We start from the raw sequence: 21,041 nt of genomic DNA on the forward strand, positions 1-21,041 counted from the left end.
ATTTTTGTTATATAAAGCTTTTTAAATAAGACTACTGAAGTTTTTTAAGCTGAAGTGCCATTTCCAGCTGTCCTTTTTGCTCTCCAAGCATGAGCAGTAAGTGCTGTTGCCTGTAAAGAAGTTGAAATGAATGAAGGTAGGCTCACTTATTTTGGGTGATTTCCAAGTGGGTTACTTTGGCAAACCCCAAATCTCTCCCCCATAGGTCAGCTGTGGGAGTACTTTGCTTCTAAAAACTCTAAAAGCAGTTACAATCATGTTACCCTCTTTAGTTCTGGTAAATGGGGTCCCATACTGGAGGGCCTTCCTCTATTGTGACGATTTGTGTGGTATTGTCTGTGTATGTGTTTGATAATTGAGCTTGGAGGATAGGATCATTGAACAGGTCTTGGAAATGAGCCTCCCATATATGTGAGGGGATATTTGGTTCTATCGCTAAATGACTGTTAGAATGACTGTTAGAATTCTATTTGTTAATAAGTTTACAGAATCTCTGTGAATCTTTACTTTGAGCAGCCATTAAGAGCTCCGTCCATTGTGTTTTAGCATATAGAGACTTTTTTTGTCTTAATAATGACTTATATTTATATCGTAACTGACTGTAATAGGAAATTAGTCTGGGGGCTTGAACTTCGTGAGTTATTCTTGCAATCATTTGGAGATTTGATTTAGCTAATTTGCATTCTCTGTCATACCATCCAGAGGAAGAAATAGCATTAGCTGGATTTAGGGGCCTTTTCTTAGAGAATAGAGGTTTCAATATCTGTAAAATGTTAGGAAAACCTCAAGACCAACTCCTTATTCTCTGGGTTAAGGATAAAATTACTATGAAGTCTAAGCCAATTTTCATCATACAGAGTCTCAAGCAGTAGATGTTCCACTTGAGCTGACCATCTAATTCTTTCCAGGGGGTTTATAGCTAGCGTATTCCCAAAATTGTTCCCTTGTGATTTATGCACCTTCAATGGCACCATAAGTGATAGGAGGATTGGATCGTGGTCACTCTCAGGGTAACAATATACTTCAAAGCTACTAATAAAGGTAATCAAGTCAATAGAGACCACCACATACTCTATGACACTTCCACCCCAGCCAAAGAAGGTTATGTTACCAGGGTTGTCATTAGGGTGGTTCCCATTAAGAATATAAAGGTTGTATTTCATGATTACATTGTAAAATGCTTTAACGTAGTCGTTAATCTTAGTATCCCTCGACTCCCTTCCTGCATTTAAAGGGGAGAGTTGGGCTTGAGAGTTATGTAAATTGATCTCAATCAGAAGGCATTCTTCATTTGGGCCAATGTGGGCGTTAAGGTCTCCCATTAAAATGATAGAAGCCCCCTGACTTGTAGACTCGAGCTGTTCAATGAATTCATCTATCTCACCCCAGATGGTGTTGCTGTTATATTTGGAATTTCTAGGTGGGATGTAAGTATTTATCAAGTAGATATTGATATGAGCATCTGAATTATATATATTCACACACTGAATATTAGGGCTAGTTACACTAATCTCAGTGCTTTTAATATATTTAGTTAGAAACATAGGTGATAAGCCTCCCATATTTTAACAATTTGTGGGCAGGCTTTGACCAATAGTTAAAACCCTTGAGACTGATACCAGGATGTTCAGAGCGTACCCAAGTCTCTTGGAGACAAATAATAGAATATTGGTTCAGGAAATTAATTACCTCCTTATCAATTATTTTGTTGATCAATCCTGCTATATTCCAAGAAATTAATCTGCATTGAGAGGGTCTAAAGTAGTGCTCAGGTGGGTGTAAAATGCTGGTAATGCCTACCCAGTACAAAGTCCTTCTGCTGCTCCAGTTTATAATGGGGGGACTTAACTCCATTTTCTTTATTCTGTCATGCAGAGTTATCAGGGGAACTACTAGTATTTAAATTCTGAGTTGGCAGTAGGGTATTAGCTGCTTGCCTCTGTCTCGAGGGGCATGTTTCAGAAGGCCCTATTTCATCATCATCCAAGTATCTCATTGCCAGCCAAGGAGGGGTAGAATATACTAGCTGGCTCTTTGGTGATTGAAAAGGTAATTGTGCTCTATCCACTTGATATGGGCCCTGCTTGGCAGCTCCTGCTAATAGATTGATTTCCACAGAAACCAGTAATTGAGAGCTACTTTTCTTAGGTTGGGTGTATGGTAGTTGGCTAAAAGTTTTACCTCCCACAGTAGCGTTGCTAATATTGATTTGTCCTGTGTTGTTCTCCACACAATCCAATATTATTGCCATCGCTTGTTCGCTCCTACCAGCATCACTTTCTTTCTGGTTACGTGATGAGCTTCCCAGCCCATTCATTGGACCCTTTGGTTTGTCTGCCTGAACCTGATTCGGCAAAATACAGAGATTATCTAAAGGGATATTTCCCTTCAGGCTAATTTTTCTCTCAGTCCCCGAACGTCCCACTGAGTTTCTAGGGTTGACATTGGCTATTTCAGAGCTATGTTCCAATCCTCTCCACAATTTATGAGTGGAATAGTTTCTTGTGCCTCCCACAGACCTATAAGACCATCAAGTCCAACCCCCTGCTCAATGCAGGAATACTATTTTGGGCTGCATAGCTTCCAAATTGCATGAGGTACTAGTTCCTCTCTTTTCAGCCCTGGTTAGGCCTCATCTAGAGTATTGCGTCCAGTTCTGGGCTCCACAATTCAAGAAGGATGCAGACAAGCTGGAGCGTGTTCAGAGGAGGGCAACCAGGATGATCAGAGGTCTGGAAACAAAGCCCTATGAAGAGAGACTGAAAGAATTGGGCATGTTTAGCCTGGAGAGGAGAAGATTGAGGGGAGACATGATAGCACTCTTCAAATACTTAAAAGGTTGTCACACAGAGGAGGGCCAGGATCTCTTCTCAATCATCCCAGAGTGCAGGACATGGAATAACGGGCTCAAGTTACAGGAAGCCAGATTCTGGCTGGACATCAGGAAAAACTTCCTGTTAGAGCAGTACAACAATGGAACCAGTTACCTAGGGAGGTTCTGGGCTCTCTCACACTAGAGGCATTCAAGAGGCAGCTGGACAACCATCCTAAATCCACCCCAAAGGCTAGGAGGGTCTTAAAGTGCACATTTCCATGGAAACGTGCGCTTTAAGGCCCTCGCAGACTTCCGTCCGGGCCTCTGCTTCTTCGGCATCACTGCATCAACCAAGCAGAAGCCCAGACGGAAGCCTAGGAGGGCCAGCATGTGTTTCCCGGACAATTTTGAATAAAATGGGATTCCCCCCCCGACCCGGTTCCCCCCCCCCATTTCCAGACATGTCCAGGCCAAACCGGACATATGGGAAACATAATCCTATGCCAGTTTACCCAGAAGTCAGTTCCACTAAGTTCAATTGCCATTTGGGCTTTCTCCGAGTCCCAGATTAGAGTGCATAGGAGTGCAACCTCAGCTGCCTTCTCAAGTTCTCTGTAAATCTAATCTCAAAGCCAGTATTTTAATTACATAGTGTTACAAAGTATGCTTTAATTTACATGGACATGCATCTTACATACATGTAAACTAAACACATACCTGAGGGATCTTTTGGCATTTTACACTGGGTGCTTAGGAAAACCTGATACCCCTGAAAAGCTAAGAGTCAGAGGCTACCAGGTTTTGAAAGCAATTATTTTGTTTATTACAGAAGAATTTTAAATGAATTAAAATCACACATCAGGGGAATTAGAATTATACTTACATTTGGGGGATTAGAATCATACATCACCAGTGACAACGTTCCAGAAAAAGCCCTTTGGGAGACATTACTGCATGATGTCTTTTGGGCTTTAACTGTGTGGGAAGCCAAAGAGACTACAGGTTGCCAGAGAGATGACTACAGTGAAAGAGAGGACATTTATGCACTCCATGGCAACTTCCTAAGTAAGGTAAGTACAAGAACCTCAAATCCAACCCCTGAGGATTTCTCAAAAAAAAATTCTTCTCCTTTGAATTTCTTTTCAAAATAAATTCCATTTTTTCAAACTGAGTAAGAATGGTAAAAAGTGGAAGAAATTTTCAGTTCAACACTAGTTTTATTAACATGGTATTTGCCTCAAGTACCTGGGAGCAGAAGCAACTCACGTATAAAAACCGAAGGATGGAAGGGGTGTGTGAGGGAAGCATGACAGATGGGAGTGTAGCAATGGTACTGGAGGGAGTGGGAAGGAAGGAACATAATGGTAGTGCAGCAATGTTGGGGAGATGCTGCAGAGATATGAGAAAACAAGAGGGAGGGATGCAAAGAAAGAAGACTTTGGCGATAGATTTTAAAATGCTTTCCCTTGCTTAACAAAGCAGCATGCCTTTGACTTCTTTAACACATGCACACTATTTAAGCCAGTATTATCCTATTTGCCAAAAAGAATACAGTTTAAGATTCACATTTACTTCAAGTTTATTAAGCTTAAATATACATACCTTAAAACCAAAAAGGACATGCGCTCAGTTGCATTCTAGCACCATATCATTTTGACACAAAATGTCAGCCAGTGAACACACACTGTTCAGCAAATAAACACTATAAAATATTTGATTACCAGTATTTCATGAGTACAGGGACAAAACTTTATTAAGTGACAGCTCATAAAGCGTTTCTAGAAAGGGTGAATTAGTAAAGATAAGACAATCACTAGGATCCAAAGAAGCTCATGCATGCTAGTTGCTATTCTTCCTCCTTCTGGCGACAGCCCCTTTGCTGATGGAATGCCATCTGAAAGGGCCTTGACTTTTAGAGGTGCCTTTTTGGAAGATGGATATAAAGAACTACTGAAATAGCCTCATGCACAAAACTCACATGGAACCTTTGGATCCCAGCCATAGGGCATTCATGCAATAGAGCATAATATCACTTTTTAATACACTGCACTTTAATAGAGAGAGGCTTGTACAATTTCAGTTAAGGGATAACTGTCTGTAGTATCTTGTGGCCATCTGTTTATACATGTTTTGGTGCTATTAATCTGGTTTAGGTTTAAAAAAGTATAAAGCTAATCAAAAACTCCCTTTTTCTATAGATACAAAAACTTGAGCCCATGTGGCAAAAATTCATATGAAAGCAGACACTGTTGCATGTATGTTCACAGTGAGGATTTTTTTGATGTTGTGCTGCAACAAGAAACCATAATTAGGTGCATCTGCACCTGAACAGTATAATCACTCAACTGCATTTAAACTAAAACGTAGTTTCCAAAGATTAGCAGAAAGTAACTGATTCAATGAAGATAGTCACATTGGCTAAATATCTCACAACCTACCAAATTGGCAGGTTATGCTTTACACATTGCATGTCACTACATAACAGAATCTCAAGCATACATGATGCTTGCAATAGCAATATGGTTTATAAGGAAAAAACATGAACATGTTTTGAAACATACTGGTGTCTTTCTTGAGAGACACTGTGGGAGAGAGAGGATTTTAACTGGAATACGATAGGATGGTAATATTGCTCACTGGCTGATGAGAGAGCAGGTGAGGAATAACTCTGGACAACAATCACTGTAAGGCCACCTCATGTGTTGACTCAGAAATGAATTTTATGATAAGCAAGACTTCCATTAGATGAAGTGAAAACTCTCTTGCTTTTTTCTCCCTCTTTCTTCCAGGGATTTGCTTCTCCTGTACTTTTTGATTTGTGGAAGTAGGCTACCTTTAAATAGCAATCTTTAAAATCCAATTTTGCCTCTTGTCATTGAATAGCCCAGCTTGGCCTCATTGTTGATGAAAGACATCAATCCCACATAGGTCTCAATGAGAAGAGGGCGCTCCAGAAGTAGAACTCCATTAGCCCTCCCAGGCAGAGGGCAGTCCTTATGGGCCTTCTTCACAGCTTGGATCAGTTGAGTTTTGAAGTTATCTAACTTAAAATATAAACACATGCCTGTTAATAATTACAGAGTTTCTGAATCATTGATTTAAAAACACATGCAGTTCCAACTGCAACTGGAGGAGCAAGTATAATCCCATGTGGCAAAAATTCATATGAAAGCAGACACTGTTGCATGTATGTTCACAGTGAGGAACATGTCACTTAAAATGAGAAGATTGGGTTAATTCTGGCTCAATACTTGAATGCAGAAGTGGATGACTGAGTGGTCTGGGGTCACTTTCCACCCTGCCCTGTCCCATGGGCCACACTTCTGTCATCATGCTGTGGAAATTCAGCAGCAACAACAAAACCATGGCAAACCCCTAAGGAGGCATAAAAAGGAACAAATTTAGCTTATTTCCTGTAGCATCTTACTGCCAAACTTTTAAAACAGGAGGCTCTCAAAAGACATTTGCTGACAGTGCATGTGTCAACAGTAAATCTACTGGAGGGACACCAGACCATTCGGTACATCTGCAATACCTCTTTGGATATGTCATTTATTTGAAGGGCTCAGGAGATTTCAGGCCGCACCAAGTTGTCTACCCCTAACTCTAGTGTACTTTTCTTGGAAGTGCCTACAACAAGACAGTGTTTCTTAAGACTATGTGAATTTGTGCTAAGGAAAGCCAAGTAGGAAAAAAATCCCACATTTCAAGGGTCGAGGGGAAATGTTAGGGTATTAAAATAAGTCCTACCCCTTGCTCCTTCAGTCTGAGGCTTCATAGACAGAAAGGATGCTGGTTTGCCCTATATATAAACACCAAAATTCTACAGTAACTGTTTACATTTTCTCCCTAAGCAAAGGTAGAAAGACCTCAGCAGGATCTACACTGTTGCTTTATAATGGATTCTAACGGTTTTGGCAACTGTTCAGGCCGAGGACACATTACATATACAATTTTCAAACCGTTTTCAAAGTCTTATATCCTCCTTGTTGTAGATTTGGGCCTTGATTTCATCTCGAACCATCTAATGACAACATATATATATATATATATATATATATATATATATATATATAAAAATAAATAAAAAAACATATATGAACCATATATGACAACAGCTTACTTGGCAAAGAGATGCAATCTTCTCATCTGCATCAGCCATTGGATGTTCTGTGAAGGTGGCATATGGTACATTTGTGGACCATGGATTCCATCTGTTAATGAAGGAGGCACGACTTTGTTTATCCCACTGAATTCTAATTCCTATGCCTTCACGCCTGAAAAATGGAGAGATTACATGCTCACTCAAGCTCTATAATTCAGTTTTGAAATGTCCACAAATTTTAGTACTAAAATTTGGCAATTTCCCCCCTCTAGGTTTGAAAATTACAGACATGCCTACAAATATGTATCCGATGAAATCTCCAAAAGTTTGTAATGATTAAATATAGGTGAAAGATTTGAATGGGAAGATTGTGGCTAGAAACTAAAAGGGAAAGACAGAGCTGAAATTTACATAAATCTGAACTATGTGGAAAGAAATAGCTTCTTATTGCTGCATTCGGATAACACAATAGTCAATCATGCGTTAGTCAACTCCATGGATGACTATTTAGAGGGTACTCCCCACACAACATAATAGTTATCCATGGAGTTGACAATTAACACATGGTTTTGCCCTCCCCACCAAAGAGTGGTGATGGCTTCCCCCACTGTCAGAACCCAGCACAAAGGGGGATTCTTACAGGACATGCCGTTCCTGGGTGGGGCACACACATCTGTCCTGTGGCTATCAAGATGTTTGCACCCTCGCTCCCCAAAGTGCTGGCAAATGGGGACCGGGGGGGTCCCTGCTCTCCCAAAAGTGCTGGTGAACGGGGGGGGGGGGGGGGCAAGGATCTCTCCTGTGGCTTAAAAGCCGCAGGAGACATCCTCACGTCCCCATTCTCAGCATCCCACCCAGGGATGGCACTTGCACGTCCTGGGAAGCGTGTGGGGGGTTGCCAATTGTGCACCCCACCCAGGGGCTGCCAATATCGGCAACTCCCAACACACTTCCCGGGATGGCTGACACATACCTATAGGGCAAGAGCAGCAGGGGATTCTACTGCTATTGCCTCACAACTCTGTAGGCATATGAAATAGTCAAAGGAGACCGCCACACAACACAATAATCAACAGTTGTTCAGATAGTCAACTCTGCACACCGTTGACTTTTTGCATTGGTTATTTTGGGGAAATAAACAAGTGTGATGTGGCTTGCCAGATAACACAATAATCAACGGTTGGCTATTGTGTCATCCAAACCCAGTCACTTAATAACCAATAGAAGTCAGGAGCTGGTGTAGCTCATTAATGATTACAAGTCTTATTCTTTAAACAAGCAACCACAGAACTCACTTGTTCAGTGATTTAGGAGGAAACTCAAATTCTCCAATTGAAATTGTGTCAACAGCATTAAGCGATATTCTGATTACTTGCTGGCACTGGAGGCTGATGAAGTCATATTTACAGATCAATAGACACCAATCAGTAATAAGAACCAAGCGCTCCTTCTCATTGTTCCAATGGTCAATTCTGGAGAGGGGGAAAAAAAGATATCAGCCTATTTTTTCCTCCCATCCCTCAAACTGGACATAGAAGTAAAATAAGAACAGTAAGATAAGAACAGCATTCTTTAAAGCTACTTGTTTGTTTTAAATATAACTGAGAATCATATGCATGTTCATCCCAGTTTTGGTTGGAAGTTCCATTTTTATTTCATGGTCAGCAGTTATATTTATATATTTTAAGATGGTTGCGGTATGGTTAGCTAGTGCTCACAATTCAAGAGTTGTAGAATAGTGTTCAATGAAGGATTTTTTTAAAAAAAACCTGCTGTTTTGCCTTTTCTTTCTCTCTAAAGGGGAAAACAGCTGCCTCAAGAGCACTTGAAAAGTCTTTTGGGCATTGGCTTGAACATAGGCAATAATGTTCATTGTTGTTTTGAACAAAAAGCAAGGCTAGAAAGCAAGAAGTAACCTCCATTCTTATTTGCAGGAGCCAGATATTTTGTTGGAAGCCATGATCTTCAAAACCCTGCTGCTTCATGCAAAACAAGTCAGTCTAGTTCCTAGTCTGGGCATTCTACCAAATCAGAGTGCTTAAGTAGCAATTGTTTACATCTCTCATGCTACTTTTGACAACCCAGGGGTGGCATGGTCTGCTTGTTTTTAAAGAGGCTGCACCAAAGGAGCTGTCAGGAACTATGAACTATGTCCTGCCAAATCTCAATATCTTTGTATGCAGTGTTCTTTGGCCTTAATGTCTGAGGTTAACAGAACTGTTCCAATGTGTTGAAGCCCCTATTTTGTTCAAAATGATGAGAGGGAAAGAAAACCATGTACAATCTTCCCACCAGATCTGCTACTTACTCAGTCAGCAGCCATACGCTTTGCACTTCTCCATCTTCAGTGGGCATCACAACCACACGTATCTCATTCACAGCCTGTTCTATGGTTCCTGGCTACATTAAAATGAAAACAAAACTTATTTCCCCCTTCCCATTTCCAGAGTTTCCTAACATTCTATCAGTGAGGAAAAGGATTAAATCATTTTCTTTTAATTTCAGATGCTTAAGTATAAAGACAAATGTAATCAATCAAGTTGTATAAAAGCAAGAATTTCAGTAAGGACTACAAGAGGTATAAATCAGATTCCAAAGCAACTTATACAGAGAAGTTTAGGATTCTCTGATCTACTATGAGCTTGCAGAATTAAGCTTCCTAATACGTTTAGTATTAGCTTTGCTTTAAGGTGGATTCCTGCATTGAGCAGGGGGTTGGACTCGATGGCCTTGTAGGCCCCTTCCAACTCTGCTATTCTATGATTCTATGATTCCTGCCTTGAGCAGGGGGTTGGACTCGATGGCCTTGTAGGCCCCTTCCAACTCTGCTATTCTATGATTCTATGATTCCTGCATTGAGCAGGGGGTTGGACTCGATGGCCTTGTAGGCCCCTTCCAACTCTGCTATTCTATGATTCCTGCATTGAGCAGGGGGTTGGACTAGATGGCCTTGTAGGCCCCTTCCAACTCTGCTATTCTATGATTCCTGCCTTGAGCAAGGGGTTGGACTAGATGGCCTTGTAGGCCCCTTCCAACTCTGCTATTCTATGATTCCTGCCTTGAGCAAGGGGTTGGACTAGATGGCCTTGTAGGCCCCTTCCAACTCTGCTATTCTATGATTCCTGCATTGAGCAAGGGGTTGGACTAGATGGCCTTGTAGGCCCCTTCCAACTCTGCTATTCTATGATTCTATGATTCCTGCATTGAGCAGGGGGTTGGACTCGATGGCCTTGTAGGCCCCTTCCAACTCTGCTATTCTATGATTCCTGCCTTGAGCAGGGGGTTGGACTCGATGGCCTTGTAGGCCCCTTCCAACTCTGCTATTCTATGATTCCTGCCTTGAGCAGGGGGTTGGACTCGATGGCCTTGTAGGCCCCTTCCAACTCTCCTATTCTATGATTCCTGCCTTGAGCAGGGGGTTGGACTAGATGGCCTTGTAGGCCCCTTCCAACTCTGCTATTCTATGATTCCTGCCTTGAGCAAGGGGTTGGACTAGATGGCCTTGTAGGCCCCTTCCAACTCTGCTATTCTATGATTCCTGCCTTGAGCAGGGGGTTGGACTCGATGGCCTTGTAGGTCCCTTCCAACTCTCCTATTCTATGATTCCTGCCTTGAGCAAGGGGTTGGACTAGATGGCCTTGTAGGCCCCTTCCAACTCTGCTATTCTATGATTCCTGCATTGAGCAGGGGGTTGGACTAGATGGCCTTGAAGGCCCCTTCCAACTCTGCTATTCTATGATTCCTGCATTGAGCAGGGGGTTGGACTAGATGGCCTTGTAGGCCCCTTCCAACTCTGCTATTCTATGATTCCTGCATTGAGCAGGGGGTTGGACTCGATGGCCTTGTAGGCCCCTTCCAACTCTGCTATTCTATGATTCTATGATTCCTGCCTTGAGCAGGGGGTTGGACTAGATGGCCTTGTAGGCCCCTTCCAACTCTGCTATTCTATGATTCCTGCCTTGAGCAAGGGGTTGGACTAGATGGCCTTGTAGGCCCCTTCCAACTCTGCTATTCTATGATTCCTGCCTTGAGCAAGGGGTTGGACTAGATGGCCTTGTAGGCCCCTTCCAACTCTGCTATTCTATGATTCCTGCCTTGAGCAAGGGGTTGGACTAGATGGCCTTGTAGGCCCCTTCCAACTCTGCTATTCTATGATTCCTGCCTTGAGCAAGGGGTTGGACTAGATGGCCTTGTAGGCCCCTTCCAACTCTGCTATTCTATGATTCCTGCCTTGAGCAGGGGGTTGGACTCGATGGCCTTGTAGGCCCCTTCCAACTCTGCTATTCTATGATTCCTGCCTTGAGCAGGGGGTTGGACTAGATGGCCTTGTAGGCCCCTTCCAACTCTGCTATTCTATGATTCCTGCCTTGAGCAGGGGGTTGGACTAGATGGCCTTGTAGGCCCCTTCCAACTCTGCTATTCTATGATTCCTGCCTTGAGCAAGGGGTTGGACTAGATGGCCTTGTAGGCCCCTTCCAACTCTGCTATTCTATGATTCCTGCCTTGAGCAGGGGGTTGGACTCGATGGCCTTGTAGGCCCCTTCCAACTCTGCTATTCTATGATTCCTGCCTTGAGCAGGGGGTTGGACTAGATGGCCTTGTAGGCCCCTTCCAACTCTGCTATTCTATGATTCCTGCCTTGAGCAGGGGGTTGGACTAGATGGCCTTGTAGGCCCCTTCCAACTCTGCTATTCTATGATTCCTGCCTTGAGCAAGGGGTTGGACTAGATGGCCTTGTAGGCCCCTTCCAACTCTGCTATTCTATGATTCCTGCCTTGAGCAGGGGGTTGGACTCGATGGCCTTGTAGGCCCCTTCCAACTCTTTTTTTTTTTTTTAAATTTTTATTCATTTTCAACACTATATAAACATAGATAAACATTACCAAAATATAACTGAAACAAAACACAATAAGAAAAAAAAAACATCAAATATCTGCTGCATACATATTGAATGATTGTTGAGTACAAATATCAAAAACTATTACATATACCTTATCATACTACAACATCTTCGTTCTTAACATAAAAGTGCACCCCCCACCTCGGGATCATTCTTGAGTCCAAAATCTAATCGTTTCTTCTGCTGGTGGTTTCCCACTTCCCTTAGTAAACACAAACACTAGGAACTGTTTCCAAATTCCTTCGAACTCATTTATTTTAGTTACGCCTTTTCTCCACTTAATATTACATGTCAGTTTATCATTAATGGCTATATCCCATACTTCTTTGTACCATTCCTCAATAGAATATTCCCCTTGGACCTTCCAGTTCCTAGCTACCATCAGTCGTGCTGCAACCAACAAATTCGATATCAGCTCTATAGTTCCTTTTCCACACTTTATATCTTCAAATAGTGACAGCAATGCTATTTTTGGTGTTTGTTCTATTTTCATTCCCACTATTTCTTCAATTTCTGAGAACACCATCTTCCATAATCTTTGTACATATTTGCATTGCCACCACATATGTAAATACGTTCCTTTTTCCCCACAACCTCTCCAACAATTTGCTGAATGTTGATCACTTATCTTATTCAATCTAACCGGGGTTAGGTACCACCTCCATAGGATTTTAAAATAATTCTCCTTTATTCTTACTGATAAACTTCTCAACACTCTTTGTTTCCATAGTCCCTCCCAGCTCTGTCGCCCTATTTGTATCTTCAAATCTGATTCCCAAACCATTTTCTCTGTATTCTCTCTAAACTCCTTCTCTAACAATATTTTATATATTTCACTCATTAATCCTTTTGAAACTATACTCCCTCCTTTCCCTTCCTCCTTACTTACTACTAATTCTTCAAACCTCGTCATCTTTCTGCACATTCTATTATCTTTAATCCACTTTTTATTCCATTGCTCTAATTGACCATATTCTAACCAAGATAGCTTTTTCTCCTTTAACAAATTTTCCATATCCTCTCTTGTTTTAATATCTCTTACCCAATCCTTTAATCTTATTTTATTTTTCTCTTTTAATATTTTACATAATCTACCCTTTAGATCCTCTGGGAAATTCTTTAACATTATTATCGGTGCTAAGGGAGAGTTGCTCGGAAGCAGCTTCCCTTTAAATTTACTCCAAATTTCCCATTGAGTCCTCAGGAGTGGATTATCTATACTTCCAACCCACTTTCTTCCTCCGTCTTTAAAAAAAACATTCTCCAAATTCATCTCTACCTTATTTATGGTTTTTTCTTCCATCCAATATAAATCTCCTACTCCCATAATTGCTTCTACAACATGTCTTAATCTATTTGCTACGTAGTATAATTTTATGTTTGGGAGACCCATTCCCCCCTTTTTTTGGCTTAGGTACCAATTATTTTTATTCACTCTTGCTCTCTTTTCTCCATTACAATATTTATTAATAATATTTTGCCAACTTTTTATCTCGGTTTCTGATATTTTTATAGGTAACATTCTAAATACAAAATTAATTTTAGCTAATATCTTCATTTTTATTAAGGCTATTCTTCCGAACCAAGATAAATTTAATCTTTTATATTTCTCCAATTTCTCTAATACCTCTTTCTTTAACCTCGTTAAATTTTCCTTTTCAAGATTCTCTACATTTTTTGTAATTTTAATTCCCAAATATTTAATCTCATTCTTAACTTTCAATTCCATTCCCTTAAATTCCCCATCCTTTTCTTCCTTCTTGGTATAGTTAAACAACATCATCTCTGATTTAGACCAATTTATTTTTAACCCTGTAATTTCCTCAAATTCCCTCAACTGATATTTAATTCTTTCTAATTTTCTTAATGGATTCTTAATGGTCAATAAAGTGTCATCCGCAAACATGTTTAACTTTATTTCCCTTACCTCTCCAATTCCTTCTAACTCTTCATCCTCCCTTAGTGCCTTCGCCAAAACTTCCATAACCATTACAAAAAGGACCGGCGAGAGCCCCTTCCAACTCTGCTATTCTATGATTCCTGCCTTGAGCAGGGGGTTGGACTAGATGGCCTTGTAGGCCCCTTCCAACTCTGCTATTCTATGATTCCTGCCTTGAGCAAGGGGTTGGACTAGACGGCCTTGAAGGCCCCTTCCAACTCTGCTATTCTATGATTCTATGACTGTGAGCCAGGATCCAACGCCTGGCCCTCCTCACAGAGGAAGACCCCCGGCTCTTCCCTCCCTCCGCGTCCCGCGGGGCGGTTGGCGTCGCGTACCCGGAAGACGAAGTACTCCTTGAGGCGCCCTCCGCGGGTGGGGTTGCGCACGGTGAGGGGCCGCAGGGTCTGCCTGGGCGCCGGCAGCGCGGACGCCGACGACGACGGGGACAGCTCGCCCGGCGGCGTGAACGGCACGTCGGCCTCTGCCGCCGGCACCAGGAGCGCCGCGTCGTCATGGCCGGAGCCGCCGCCGCCGCCCGGCCCGACGCCGTCCACCGAGTCCCGCAGCTGCAGCATGGCCGGCGACTGAACGCGTCAGGCCGCTGCCGCCACAGGCTACGCGCCGCCCAACGGCCATTCCAGGGGGCGGGGCCCGTGAGCCAGGAGTAGGGAGGCGGGGAGAAGCGCATAGACGTAGACCAAGGAAGAGTCGCCCCTGCGGAGAAGCCCAGCTTCCGGGTTATCTAAAGTTCTATGTAAGTGTGTGCGCACGCGCGCCCACCCCCAGCATCTCGGGTGAAGCTGTGTTAAGCCCATCTAGAGCAGTGGTTCTCAACCTTCCTAATGCCGCGACCCTTTAATACAGTTCCTCATGTTGTGGTGATCCCCAACCATATAAATTATTTTCGTTCTTCTCTACACGATCCATTGTCATGGGATGGTTTGCTAATAATGAAAATAATACATAACGATAGCTTTAATAATACAAAAGATGATACATGACATAGTTCGGTCTATACAGATTCCTAAGACTATCGGAAATATGTGCTTTCCAATGGTCTTAGGCGACCCCTGTGAAAGGGTCATTCAACCCCCAAAGGGGTCCCGACCCACAGGTTGAGAACCGCTGATCTAGAGGCTCATCTGCAGCTGGGCTATCTAAATCAAAGAGAGTATGAAGCCCTATGAAACAAAGCCCTATTATTATTAATTTATATAGCACCATCAATGTACATGGGGCTGTACAGAGTAAAACAATAAATAGCAAGACCCTGCCGCATAGGCTTACATTCTAATAGAATCATAATAAAATAATAAAGAGGGGAAGAGAATGCACCAAACAGGCACAGGGTGAAGAGAGACTGAAAGAACTGGGCATGTTTAGCCTGGAGAAGAGAAGATTGAGGGGAGACATGATAGCACTCTTCAAATACCAATTTAGGGATAAATGCCAAGTTCTACATCTAGGAAATAGAAACCAAAGGCACAGTTACAAGATGGGGGATACTTGGCTCAGCAACACTACAAACGAGAAGGATCTTGGAATTGTTGTAGAGCGCAAGCTGAATAGGAGCCAACAGTGCGATAGGGCTGCAAGAAAGGCAAATGCTATTTTGGGCTGCATTAAGAGAAGTATAGCTTCCAAATCACGTGAGGTACTGGTTCCTCTCTATTTGTCCCTGGTTAGGCCTCATCTAGAGTATTGCATCCAGTTCTGGGCTCCATAATTCTAGAAGGATGCAGACAAGCTGGAGCGTGTTCAGAGAAGGACAACCAGGATGATCAGGGGTCTGAAAACAAAGCCCTATGAAGAGAGACTGAAAGAACTGGGCATGTTTAGCCTGGAGAAGAGAAGATGGAGGGGAGACAGGATAGCACTCTTCAAATACCAATTTAGGGATAAATGCCAAGTTCTACATCTAGGAAATAGAAACCAAAGGCACAGTTACAAGATGGGGGATACTTGGCTCAGCAACACTACAAACGAGAAGGATCTTGGAATTGTTGTAGAGCGCAAGCTGAATAGGAGCCAACAGTGCGATAGGGCTGCAAGAAAGGCAAATGCTATTTTGGGCTGCATTAAGAGAAGTATAACTTCCAAATCACGTGAGGTACTGGTTCCTCTCTATTTGTCCCTGGTTAGGCCTCATCTAGAGTATTGCATCCAGTTCTGGGCTCCATAATTCTAGAAGGACGCAGACAAGCTGGAGTGTGTTCAGAGGAGGGCAACTAGGATGATCAGGGGTCTGGAAACAAAGCCCTATGAAGAGAGACTGAAAGAACTGGGCATGTTTAGCCTGGAGAAGAGAAGATGGAGGGGAGACATGAGAGCACTCTTCAAATACTTAAAAGGTTGTCACACAGAGGAGGGCCAGGATCTCTTCTCGATCCTCCCAGAGTGCAGGACACAGAATAACGGGCTCAAGTTAAAGGAAGCCAGATTACGGCTGGACATCAGGAAAAACTTCCTGACTGTTAGAGCAGTGCGACAATGGAATCAGTGACCTAGGGAGGTGGTGGGCTCTCCCACACTAGAGGCCTTCAAGAGGCAGCTGGACAACCATCTGTCAGGGATGCTTTAGGGTGGATTCCTGCATTGAGCAGGGGGTTGGAATTGATGGCCTTATAGGCCCCTTCCAATTCTACTATTCTATGATTCCATGTTTCTATGATTTGCACAGGGTGCCCGTTAAGCAGTTAAGCAGTTGAACCACCATTTCTTTCCTCTGTCTTTTACTACTCACGTATCTGAAGAAAGCCTTTTTATTGCTACCAGAGGTATCGCCTCGACGTACCACCAAGTGCGATGCTAAGCTCGATGCTAAGCGTGCAATAAGGGCATGTTAGGTGTACGCAAGGTGCGCACCTAGGTACGCGCTAGGTTTGCACAAAGTACATGCTAGGTGGGCAGTAGGTGTGCACTAGGTGCGCCCAAGGGGAGCACTAGGGGCGCACTTAGCATTGTACTTTGCGTTGCACTTGGTGCCCACGAGGTGTGCGCGTGATGTGCGCGCTGGGTGTCTACGATGTGCGCGCTGGGTGCGCGTTTAGCATCATACTTAGTGTCCTTTACCAAGCAGCTGCAAGCAACTTCTTTCTCTTCCCTCGGGTATTTAAGACGAAGCTACCAGAGGCATCGCCTTGGCATACTGCCAAGCGCGACACTAAGCGTGCGCTAGGTGCGCCCAAGGTGTGCACCTCGGTACACGCTAGGCTTGTGCAAAGTGCATGCTAGGTGCACGCTTAGTGTTGTGCTTAGCGTCGCGCTTAGCGACCTTTACCATGCAGCTGCAAGCAATTTCTGCTCTTCCCTCAGGTATTTGAGATGAGGCTACCAGAGGCAGCACCTTGGCTGAGAGAGGGTTGGATTTGAATTGGAGACCTGTGTGTGTTTACAGTTGCCCTCCTTTACCTCCTTTAACTTTGTTTTTGCAATGACAGATTCAAAGTCAGCAGTGAACGACTTCTGCTTTCACTTGAGGCTTTGCTGTAAAGGAAGAAACCTGACAAATTTGAAACCAATTTGTCTTTCGGTTCTGAAGCTTATCCCTGTGTTGTTCACCAGATCTAGGCCACATATCCACAAATAAGTTTTTCAGTCTATACGGACCAGTCTTTTCCCAGCCTTGAAACATTTCTAGTTTATTTGGATCAAAATATAATGGAGAGTTTCCATAGCTGCCTGCAAAAATGGGTTATTATTACCTGCAATAGTTTCCATTTATCTGGTCAGAATGATAATCCTTTTAGTTCTATTAATTCATTATTGGTTACCTCCAATCTAATCTATCTAATCTCCCTGAGCTGTTTCAGATGAAATGCATCATAATATGACACCAAATCAGGAAAACCTGATTCTGGAATGTGTATAGAGAATCTGTTTTGATAATCTCACCTTTCTTTTCATGAATAAAATCCATTATGTGTTCAAGTATTTCACTAAGAGAGAAATAGGCAAGGTCTGAAATAGATACAAAATTTTGGGCAGAATCTTTACAGCCGCAATTTTCCCTAACCATGAAAGTTTTAATTTCCCCCCATTCTTAAAATAACCGAAAACTTGGGTACATAAAGGTTTAAAGTTTAGTTTGATCACATTTTGTATTGACTTTGGTAAATATATTCCTAAATATTTTACATTTTTGGCATTTGTTGGGGTATCAGTAGTTTTCATCCCAGGACCATTATAAGCATTTCCCGTATTTTCATGTGTTTTGAGCAGTTCTTGATCTTTGGATATTTTTAGCACTCTGGCTCCCTTGCTTGATTCCCATTCATTTCTATGGCTCTATTCAAAATAGGACCTAACGTGTGTCCCTGAGTATTTACCAGTGCAACCACTTTCCCCCTCGGCAGGCATCACCTTGCACCATACTGCCACCAGGGCCTTTGCCTCAGGTCTAACAACTTTACTTCTTGAGATGTGAGGACACACAGCTAAATCATAATACTGAGAGGAATTAGTTTCTATTAAGAAGTAGAATTTCTATGGATGCTCTACACCTATCCAAGGATAAGTTTCGGAAGAAAAAAAGCATGGAATCAGTTTTGAGTGGTACCTCTTAGAATGGTGAAGGTATTGCTTCCAAATTTAAGAAACAGCTTCTGAAATGGAAGGAAAGACTTCACACTATCAAAACTGGATAAACTATTCTATGAAGAATTATACATATAAATAATGGATGTGTATCAACACATGCACAAGCGTGCATGTGTGTAATTAACGTGTGTGGTACATTCCCTCAACTAAAATAAACCTGAGTCTCACAGAGTTAAAGTTAAATTGGATTCGTTTGCTGTCTGTGCTTTCCCCAAATCCTCACTACTCCTGATCACCTATTTTTATGCAGCTCACAAGTCCAGAAAGAGATGTTATGTTATTCATAGAAAAATCTATTTGCATATACTTTATGCTATTCTGTATTAAATGGATGCTTTTGCTATATACATGGCAGTATTACGTCCAAAACAAATGGAAAATAACTAAATATCATACCCTTTTTAGATAATTATAACAAGAACAGCAGACTTTAATATTTGATGCACACAAAATACAGTTTTATATACAGCCATGCAACTTGTTTTCTAAGTACCTTCTTAGTAGTACAGACTAAATGCTTTTAATAGGCATTTAGTGAAATCAATAGGCATTTAAGTACAACATTAAAAAGGTACTACTGATTTCATAAACATCTATAGTGGAGGATGTTCACATAAAAAAATTAAGATCTGGCAATTTGTGGTAAGAAGGTGCTACTTCGCTCACGTTTACTTTAGGCCTATATAAGTCATTTAAGATAGGAACACCCCCCCAAAAAATGGCAGCCATCTTTCAAAATGGCGGACTCTATTTTAAAAATGGCATAGATAAGCAGTTGAGGTGTGTTTTATAATTTTTTTTGGTAAAAAACCCTCAATGGTACTATTTTAAAGTAGGTATTTTACAACAGAATTTTACAATAAAAAGTATTTATTTTTTCATTTTTCTCATTTTTTAAGCAAATTCATTAAAATGCCTACTTTAAAGTAGTACCATTGAATCTTTTGACAAAAAAAAACATTATAAAAGACACCTCAACTGCTTATCTACGCCATTTTTAAGATAGAGTCCGCCATTTTGTAAGATGGCCACCATACTGATTTCTAATTGATTTTTTTTGGAGGGGTCCCCATCTTAAATGACTTATATACTCCTAAAGTAAACATGAGCAAAGTAGCACCTTCTTACCACAAATTGCCGGATACTTACACGAATAGACCCAACTACTAGAAAACATTTAGGAACAGAACAAAAGTGGAGGTGAAGATTATTAATCAAAATGTCACAACACATTTTAAGTATACCTGTGCAGTATTTCAAGCTACAGAGAGTTTATTCAACATGGTATAATGGTATTTTATGGGACATGACAGCTAAAAAACCTTGATCACTAATTGCCTGCCCAATTTGTTAGAATGCAGAGATCTCAGGGAATGTCGTGTGATTACTCAGGGTAGGATTCTGAGTCCAGGGAGGACCACATAAGTAGTCCGGAGGTGGTGGTCCCTACTAGCCATGCTGGACAGAGTTTAAAAAACGTTAACACTTATAATTATGCTTAGAAATGGCACAGAAATCAACATGCTAAGCCATAGTTAGGCCACTAACCCTTTTGCAGCAAATGGTTAGTGAGTGTGTTTAAACCGCGATTATGTAGCTACCATGGTTAGGAATGGTTTACATTACCATAATGCTTAGCTGAAAGTGCTTAACCACTGTGGCTTCATGTGTTGTCTGAACAGGTTTAAAACTAATTAAGTCCCAGGTAGCGGCAGTATTCTTAACTATATGAAAGTTTCCAAGACCATGATACCCCAAGCTACATAAATATATCACAGTTATTCAATTCTGGATGTTGAATAACTGTGGTCGGGCATGGATAACTGGCAAGGCTCTCTTCATTAAGAGGTATCTTCTTGGGGTATCTTCTAGGTAGAGCTTCCAAAATGGACACACCTCTGAAGTTATATTGATGTGGAACTTAAGATAGACAACTTAAGATAGACATCTTAAGATAGACATCTTTACAAGGCACTTTAGAAACACAGCAGCAAAGAGGGAGCTCCAGACAGAACTTACAACTGGGATGTGCGACAGAAATGTTGCAGTGTGGAGTGCTCCTCTTCAAGGTGCCAGCCAGACACATCCTTCATGATATCCATACCATGCCCCCTCTCCCTGTTTTTTCACCTTGCAATCCTCCCACCACCACCAAATGGCTCTTGTTCAGGGTGTTTTTGAATTTCCCCCACATTTTTCAGTAATGTTTTGTACTTTTGTACTTCGAGGTTCCCCGAGACCGCTGATACCTCTTGTAGGTGGCTGGTGCTATTTTGGTATCATAAGGACCCACAGTTCTAGAATGAGTTCACTATCAGTATATACTAGATACTGACAGTAGAAAAGCAAATGCTATGAAATTTGGATTTAAGAATTGAGGGTTGTTTTGCTTCCCATATAAGAGAGACAAAGAAGTGGAGAGAGCAATCCTATGGCCACTAGACAGCATCTGGAGGGAACATAGAATACTTCAGATTCCAGGATCCAAGGTCACAGAAAGTGATAATAACCACAGGTTAGTTCCACCATGGACATCTGGTTACAAGTTGTAGAAGCGAGCTAGAAATAGTAACAAGCACATTTTCACAGGCCTCCAAACATGCACACAGGATGTATGTTATATATTTTTTAAAATAGGTTTGGTCTCATTTAATCAGCAACATACCAAAGAAAGTTCTTA

The 21,041-nt window shown here is 41.9% G+C and overlaps 1 protein-coding gene across 1 annotated transcript; it reads right to left on the reverse strand.

Annotated features, from left to right (window-relative positions):
* Positions 1 to 4,376: 4,376 nt before the first annotated feature.
* Positions 4,377 to 14,352, reverse strand: TPRG1L (tumor protein p63 regulated 1 like). Its single transcript, XM_063145206.1, has 5 exons — positions 14,098 to 14,352; positions 9,229 to 9,320; positions 8,216 to 8,392; positions 6,939 to 7,092; positions 4,377 to 5,859 (listed from the first exon to the last, which is right to left on the reverse strand). Exons 1-5 carry the CDS (start codon positions 14,335 to 14,337, stop codon positions 5,665 to 5,667), a joined length of 858 nt encoding a protein of 285 aa, XP_063001276.1. The 5' UTR covers positions 14,338 to 14,352; the 3' UTR covers positions 4,377 to 5,664.
* Between the last annotated feature and the right edge of the window lie 6,689 nt (positions 14,353 to 21,041).

The sequence above is a fragment of the Elgaria multicarinata genome, chromosome 20 (assembly GCF_023053635.1).
Source record: "Elgaria multicarinata webbii isolate HBS135686 ecotype San Diego chromosome 20, rElgMul1.1.pri, whole genome shotgun sequence".
Taxonomy (NCBI): Eukaryota; Metazoa; Chordata; class Lepidosauria; order Squamata; family Anguidae; genus Elgaria; species Elgaria multicarinata.

Bases quoted from the DNA above. Each gene is read 5' to 3' on its own strand.
- TPRG1L (XM_063145206.1), bottom strand. From the start codon at position 14,337: ATGCTGCAGCTGCGGGACTCGGTGGACGGCGTCGGGCCGGGCGGCGGC. The intron at 9,321-14,097 runs GTACGCGACGCC...ATTTTAATGTAG, and splicing joins AGGAGTACTTCGTCTTCCGG to CCAGGAACCATAGAACAGGC. The intron at 7,093-8,215 runs GTGAGTTCTGTG...TCCATTTTTCAG, and splicing joins CCTCCTAAATCACTGAACAA to GCGTGAAGGCATAGGAATTA.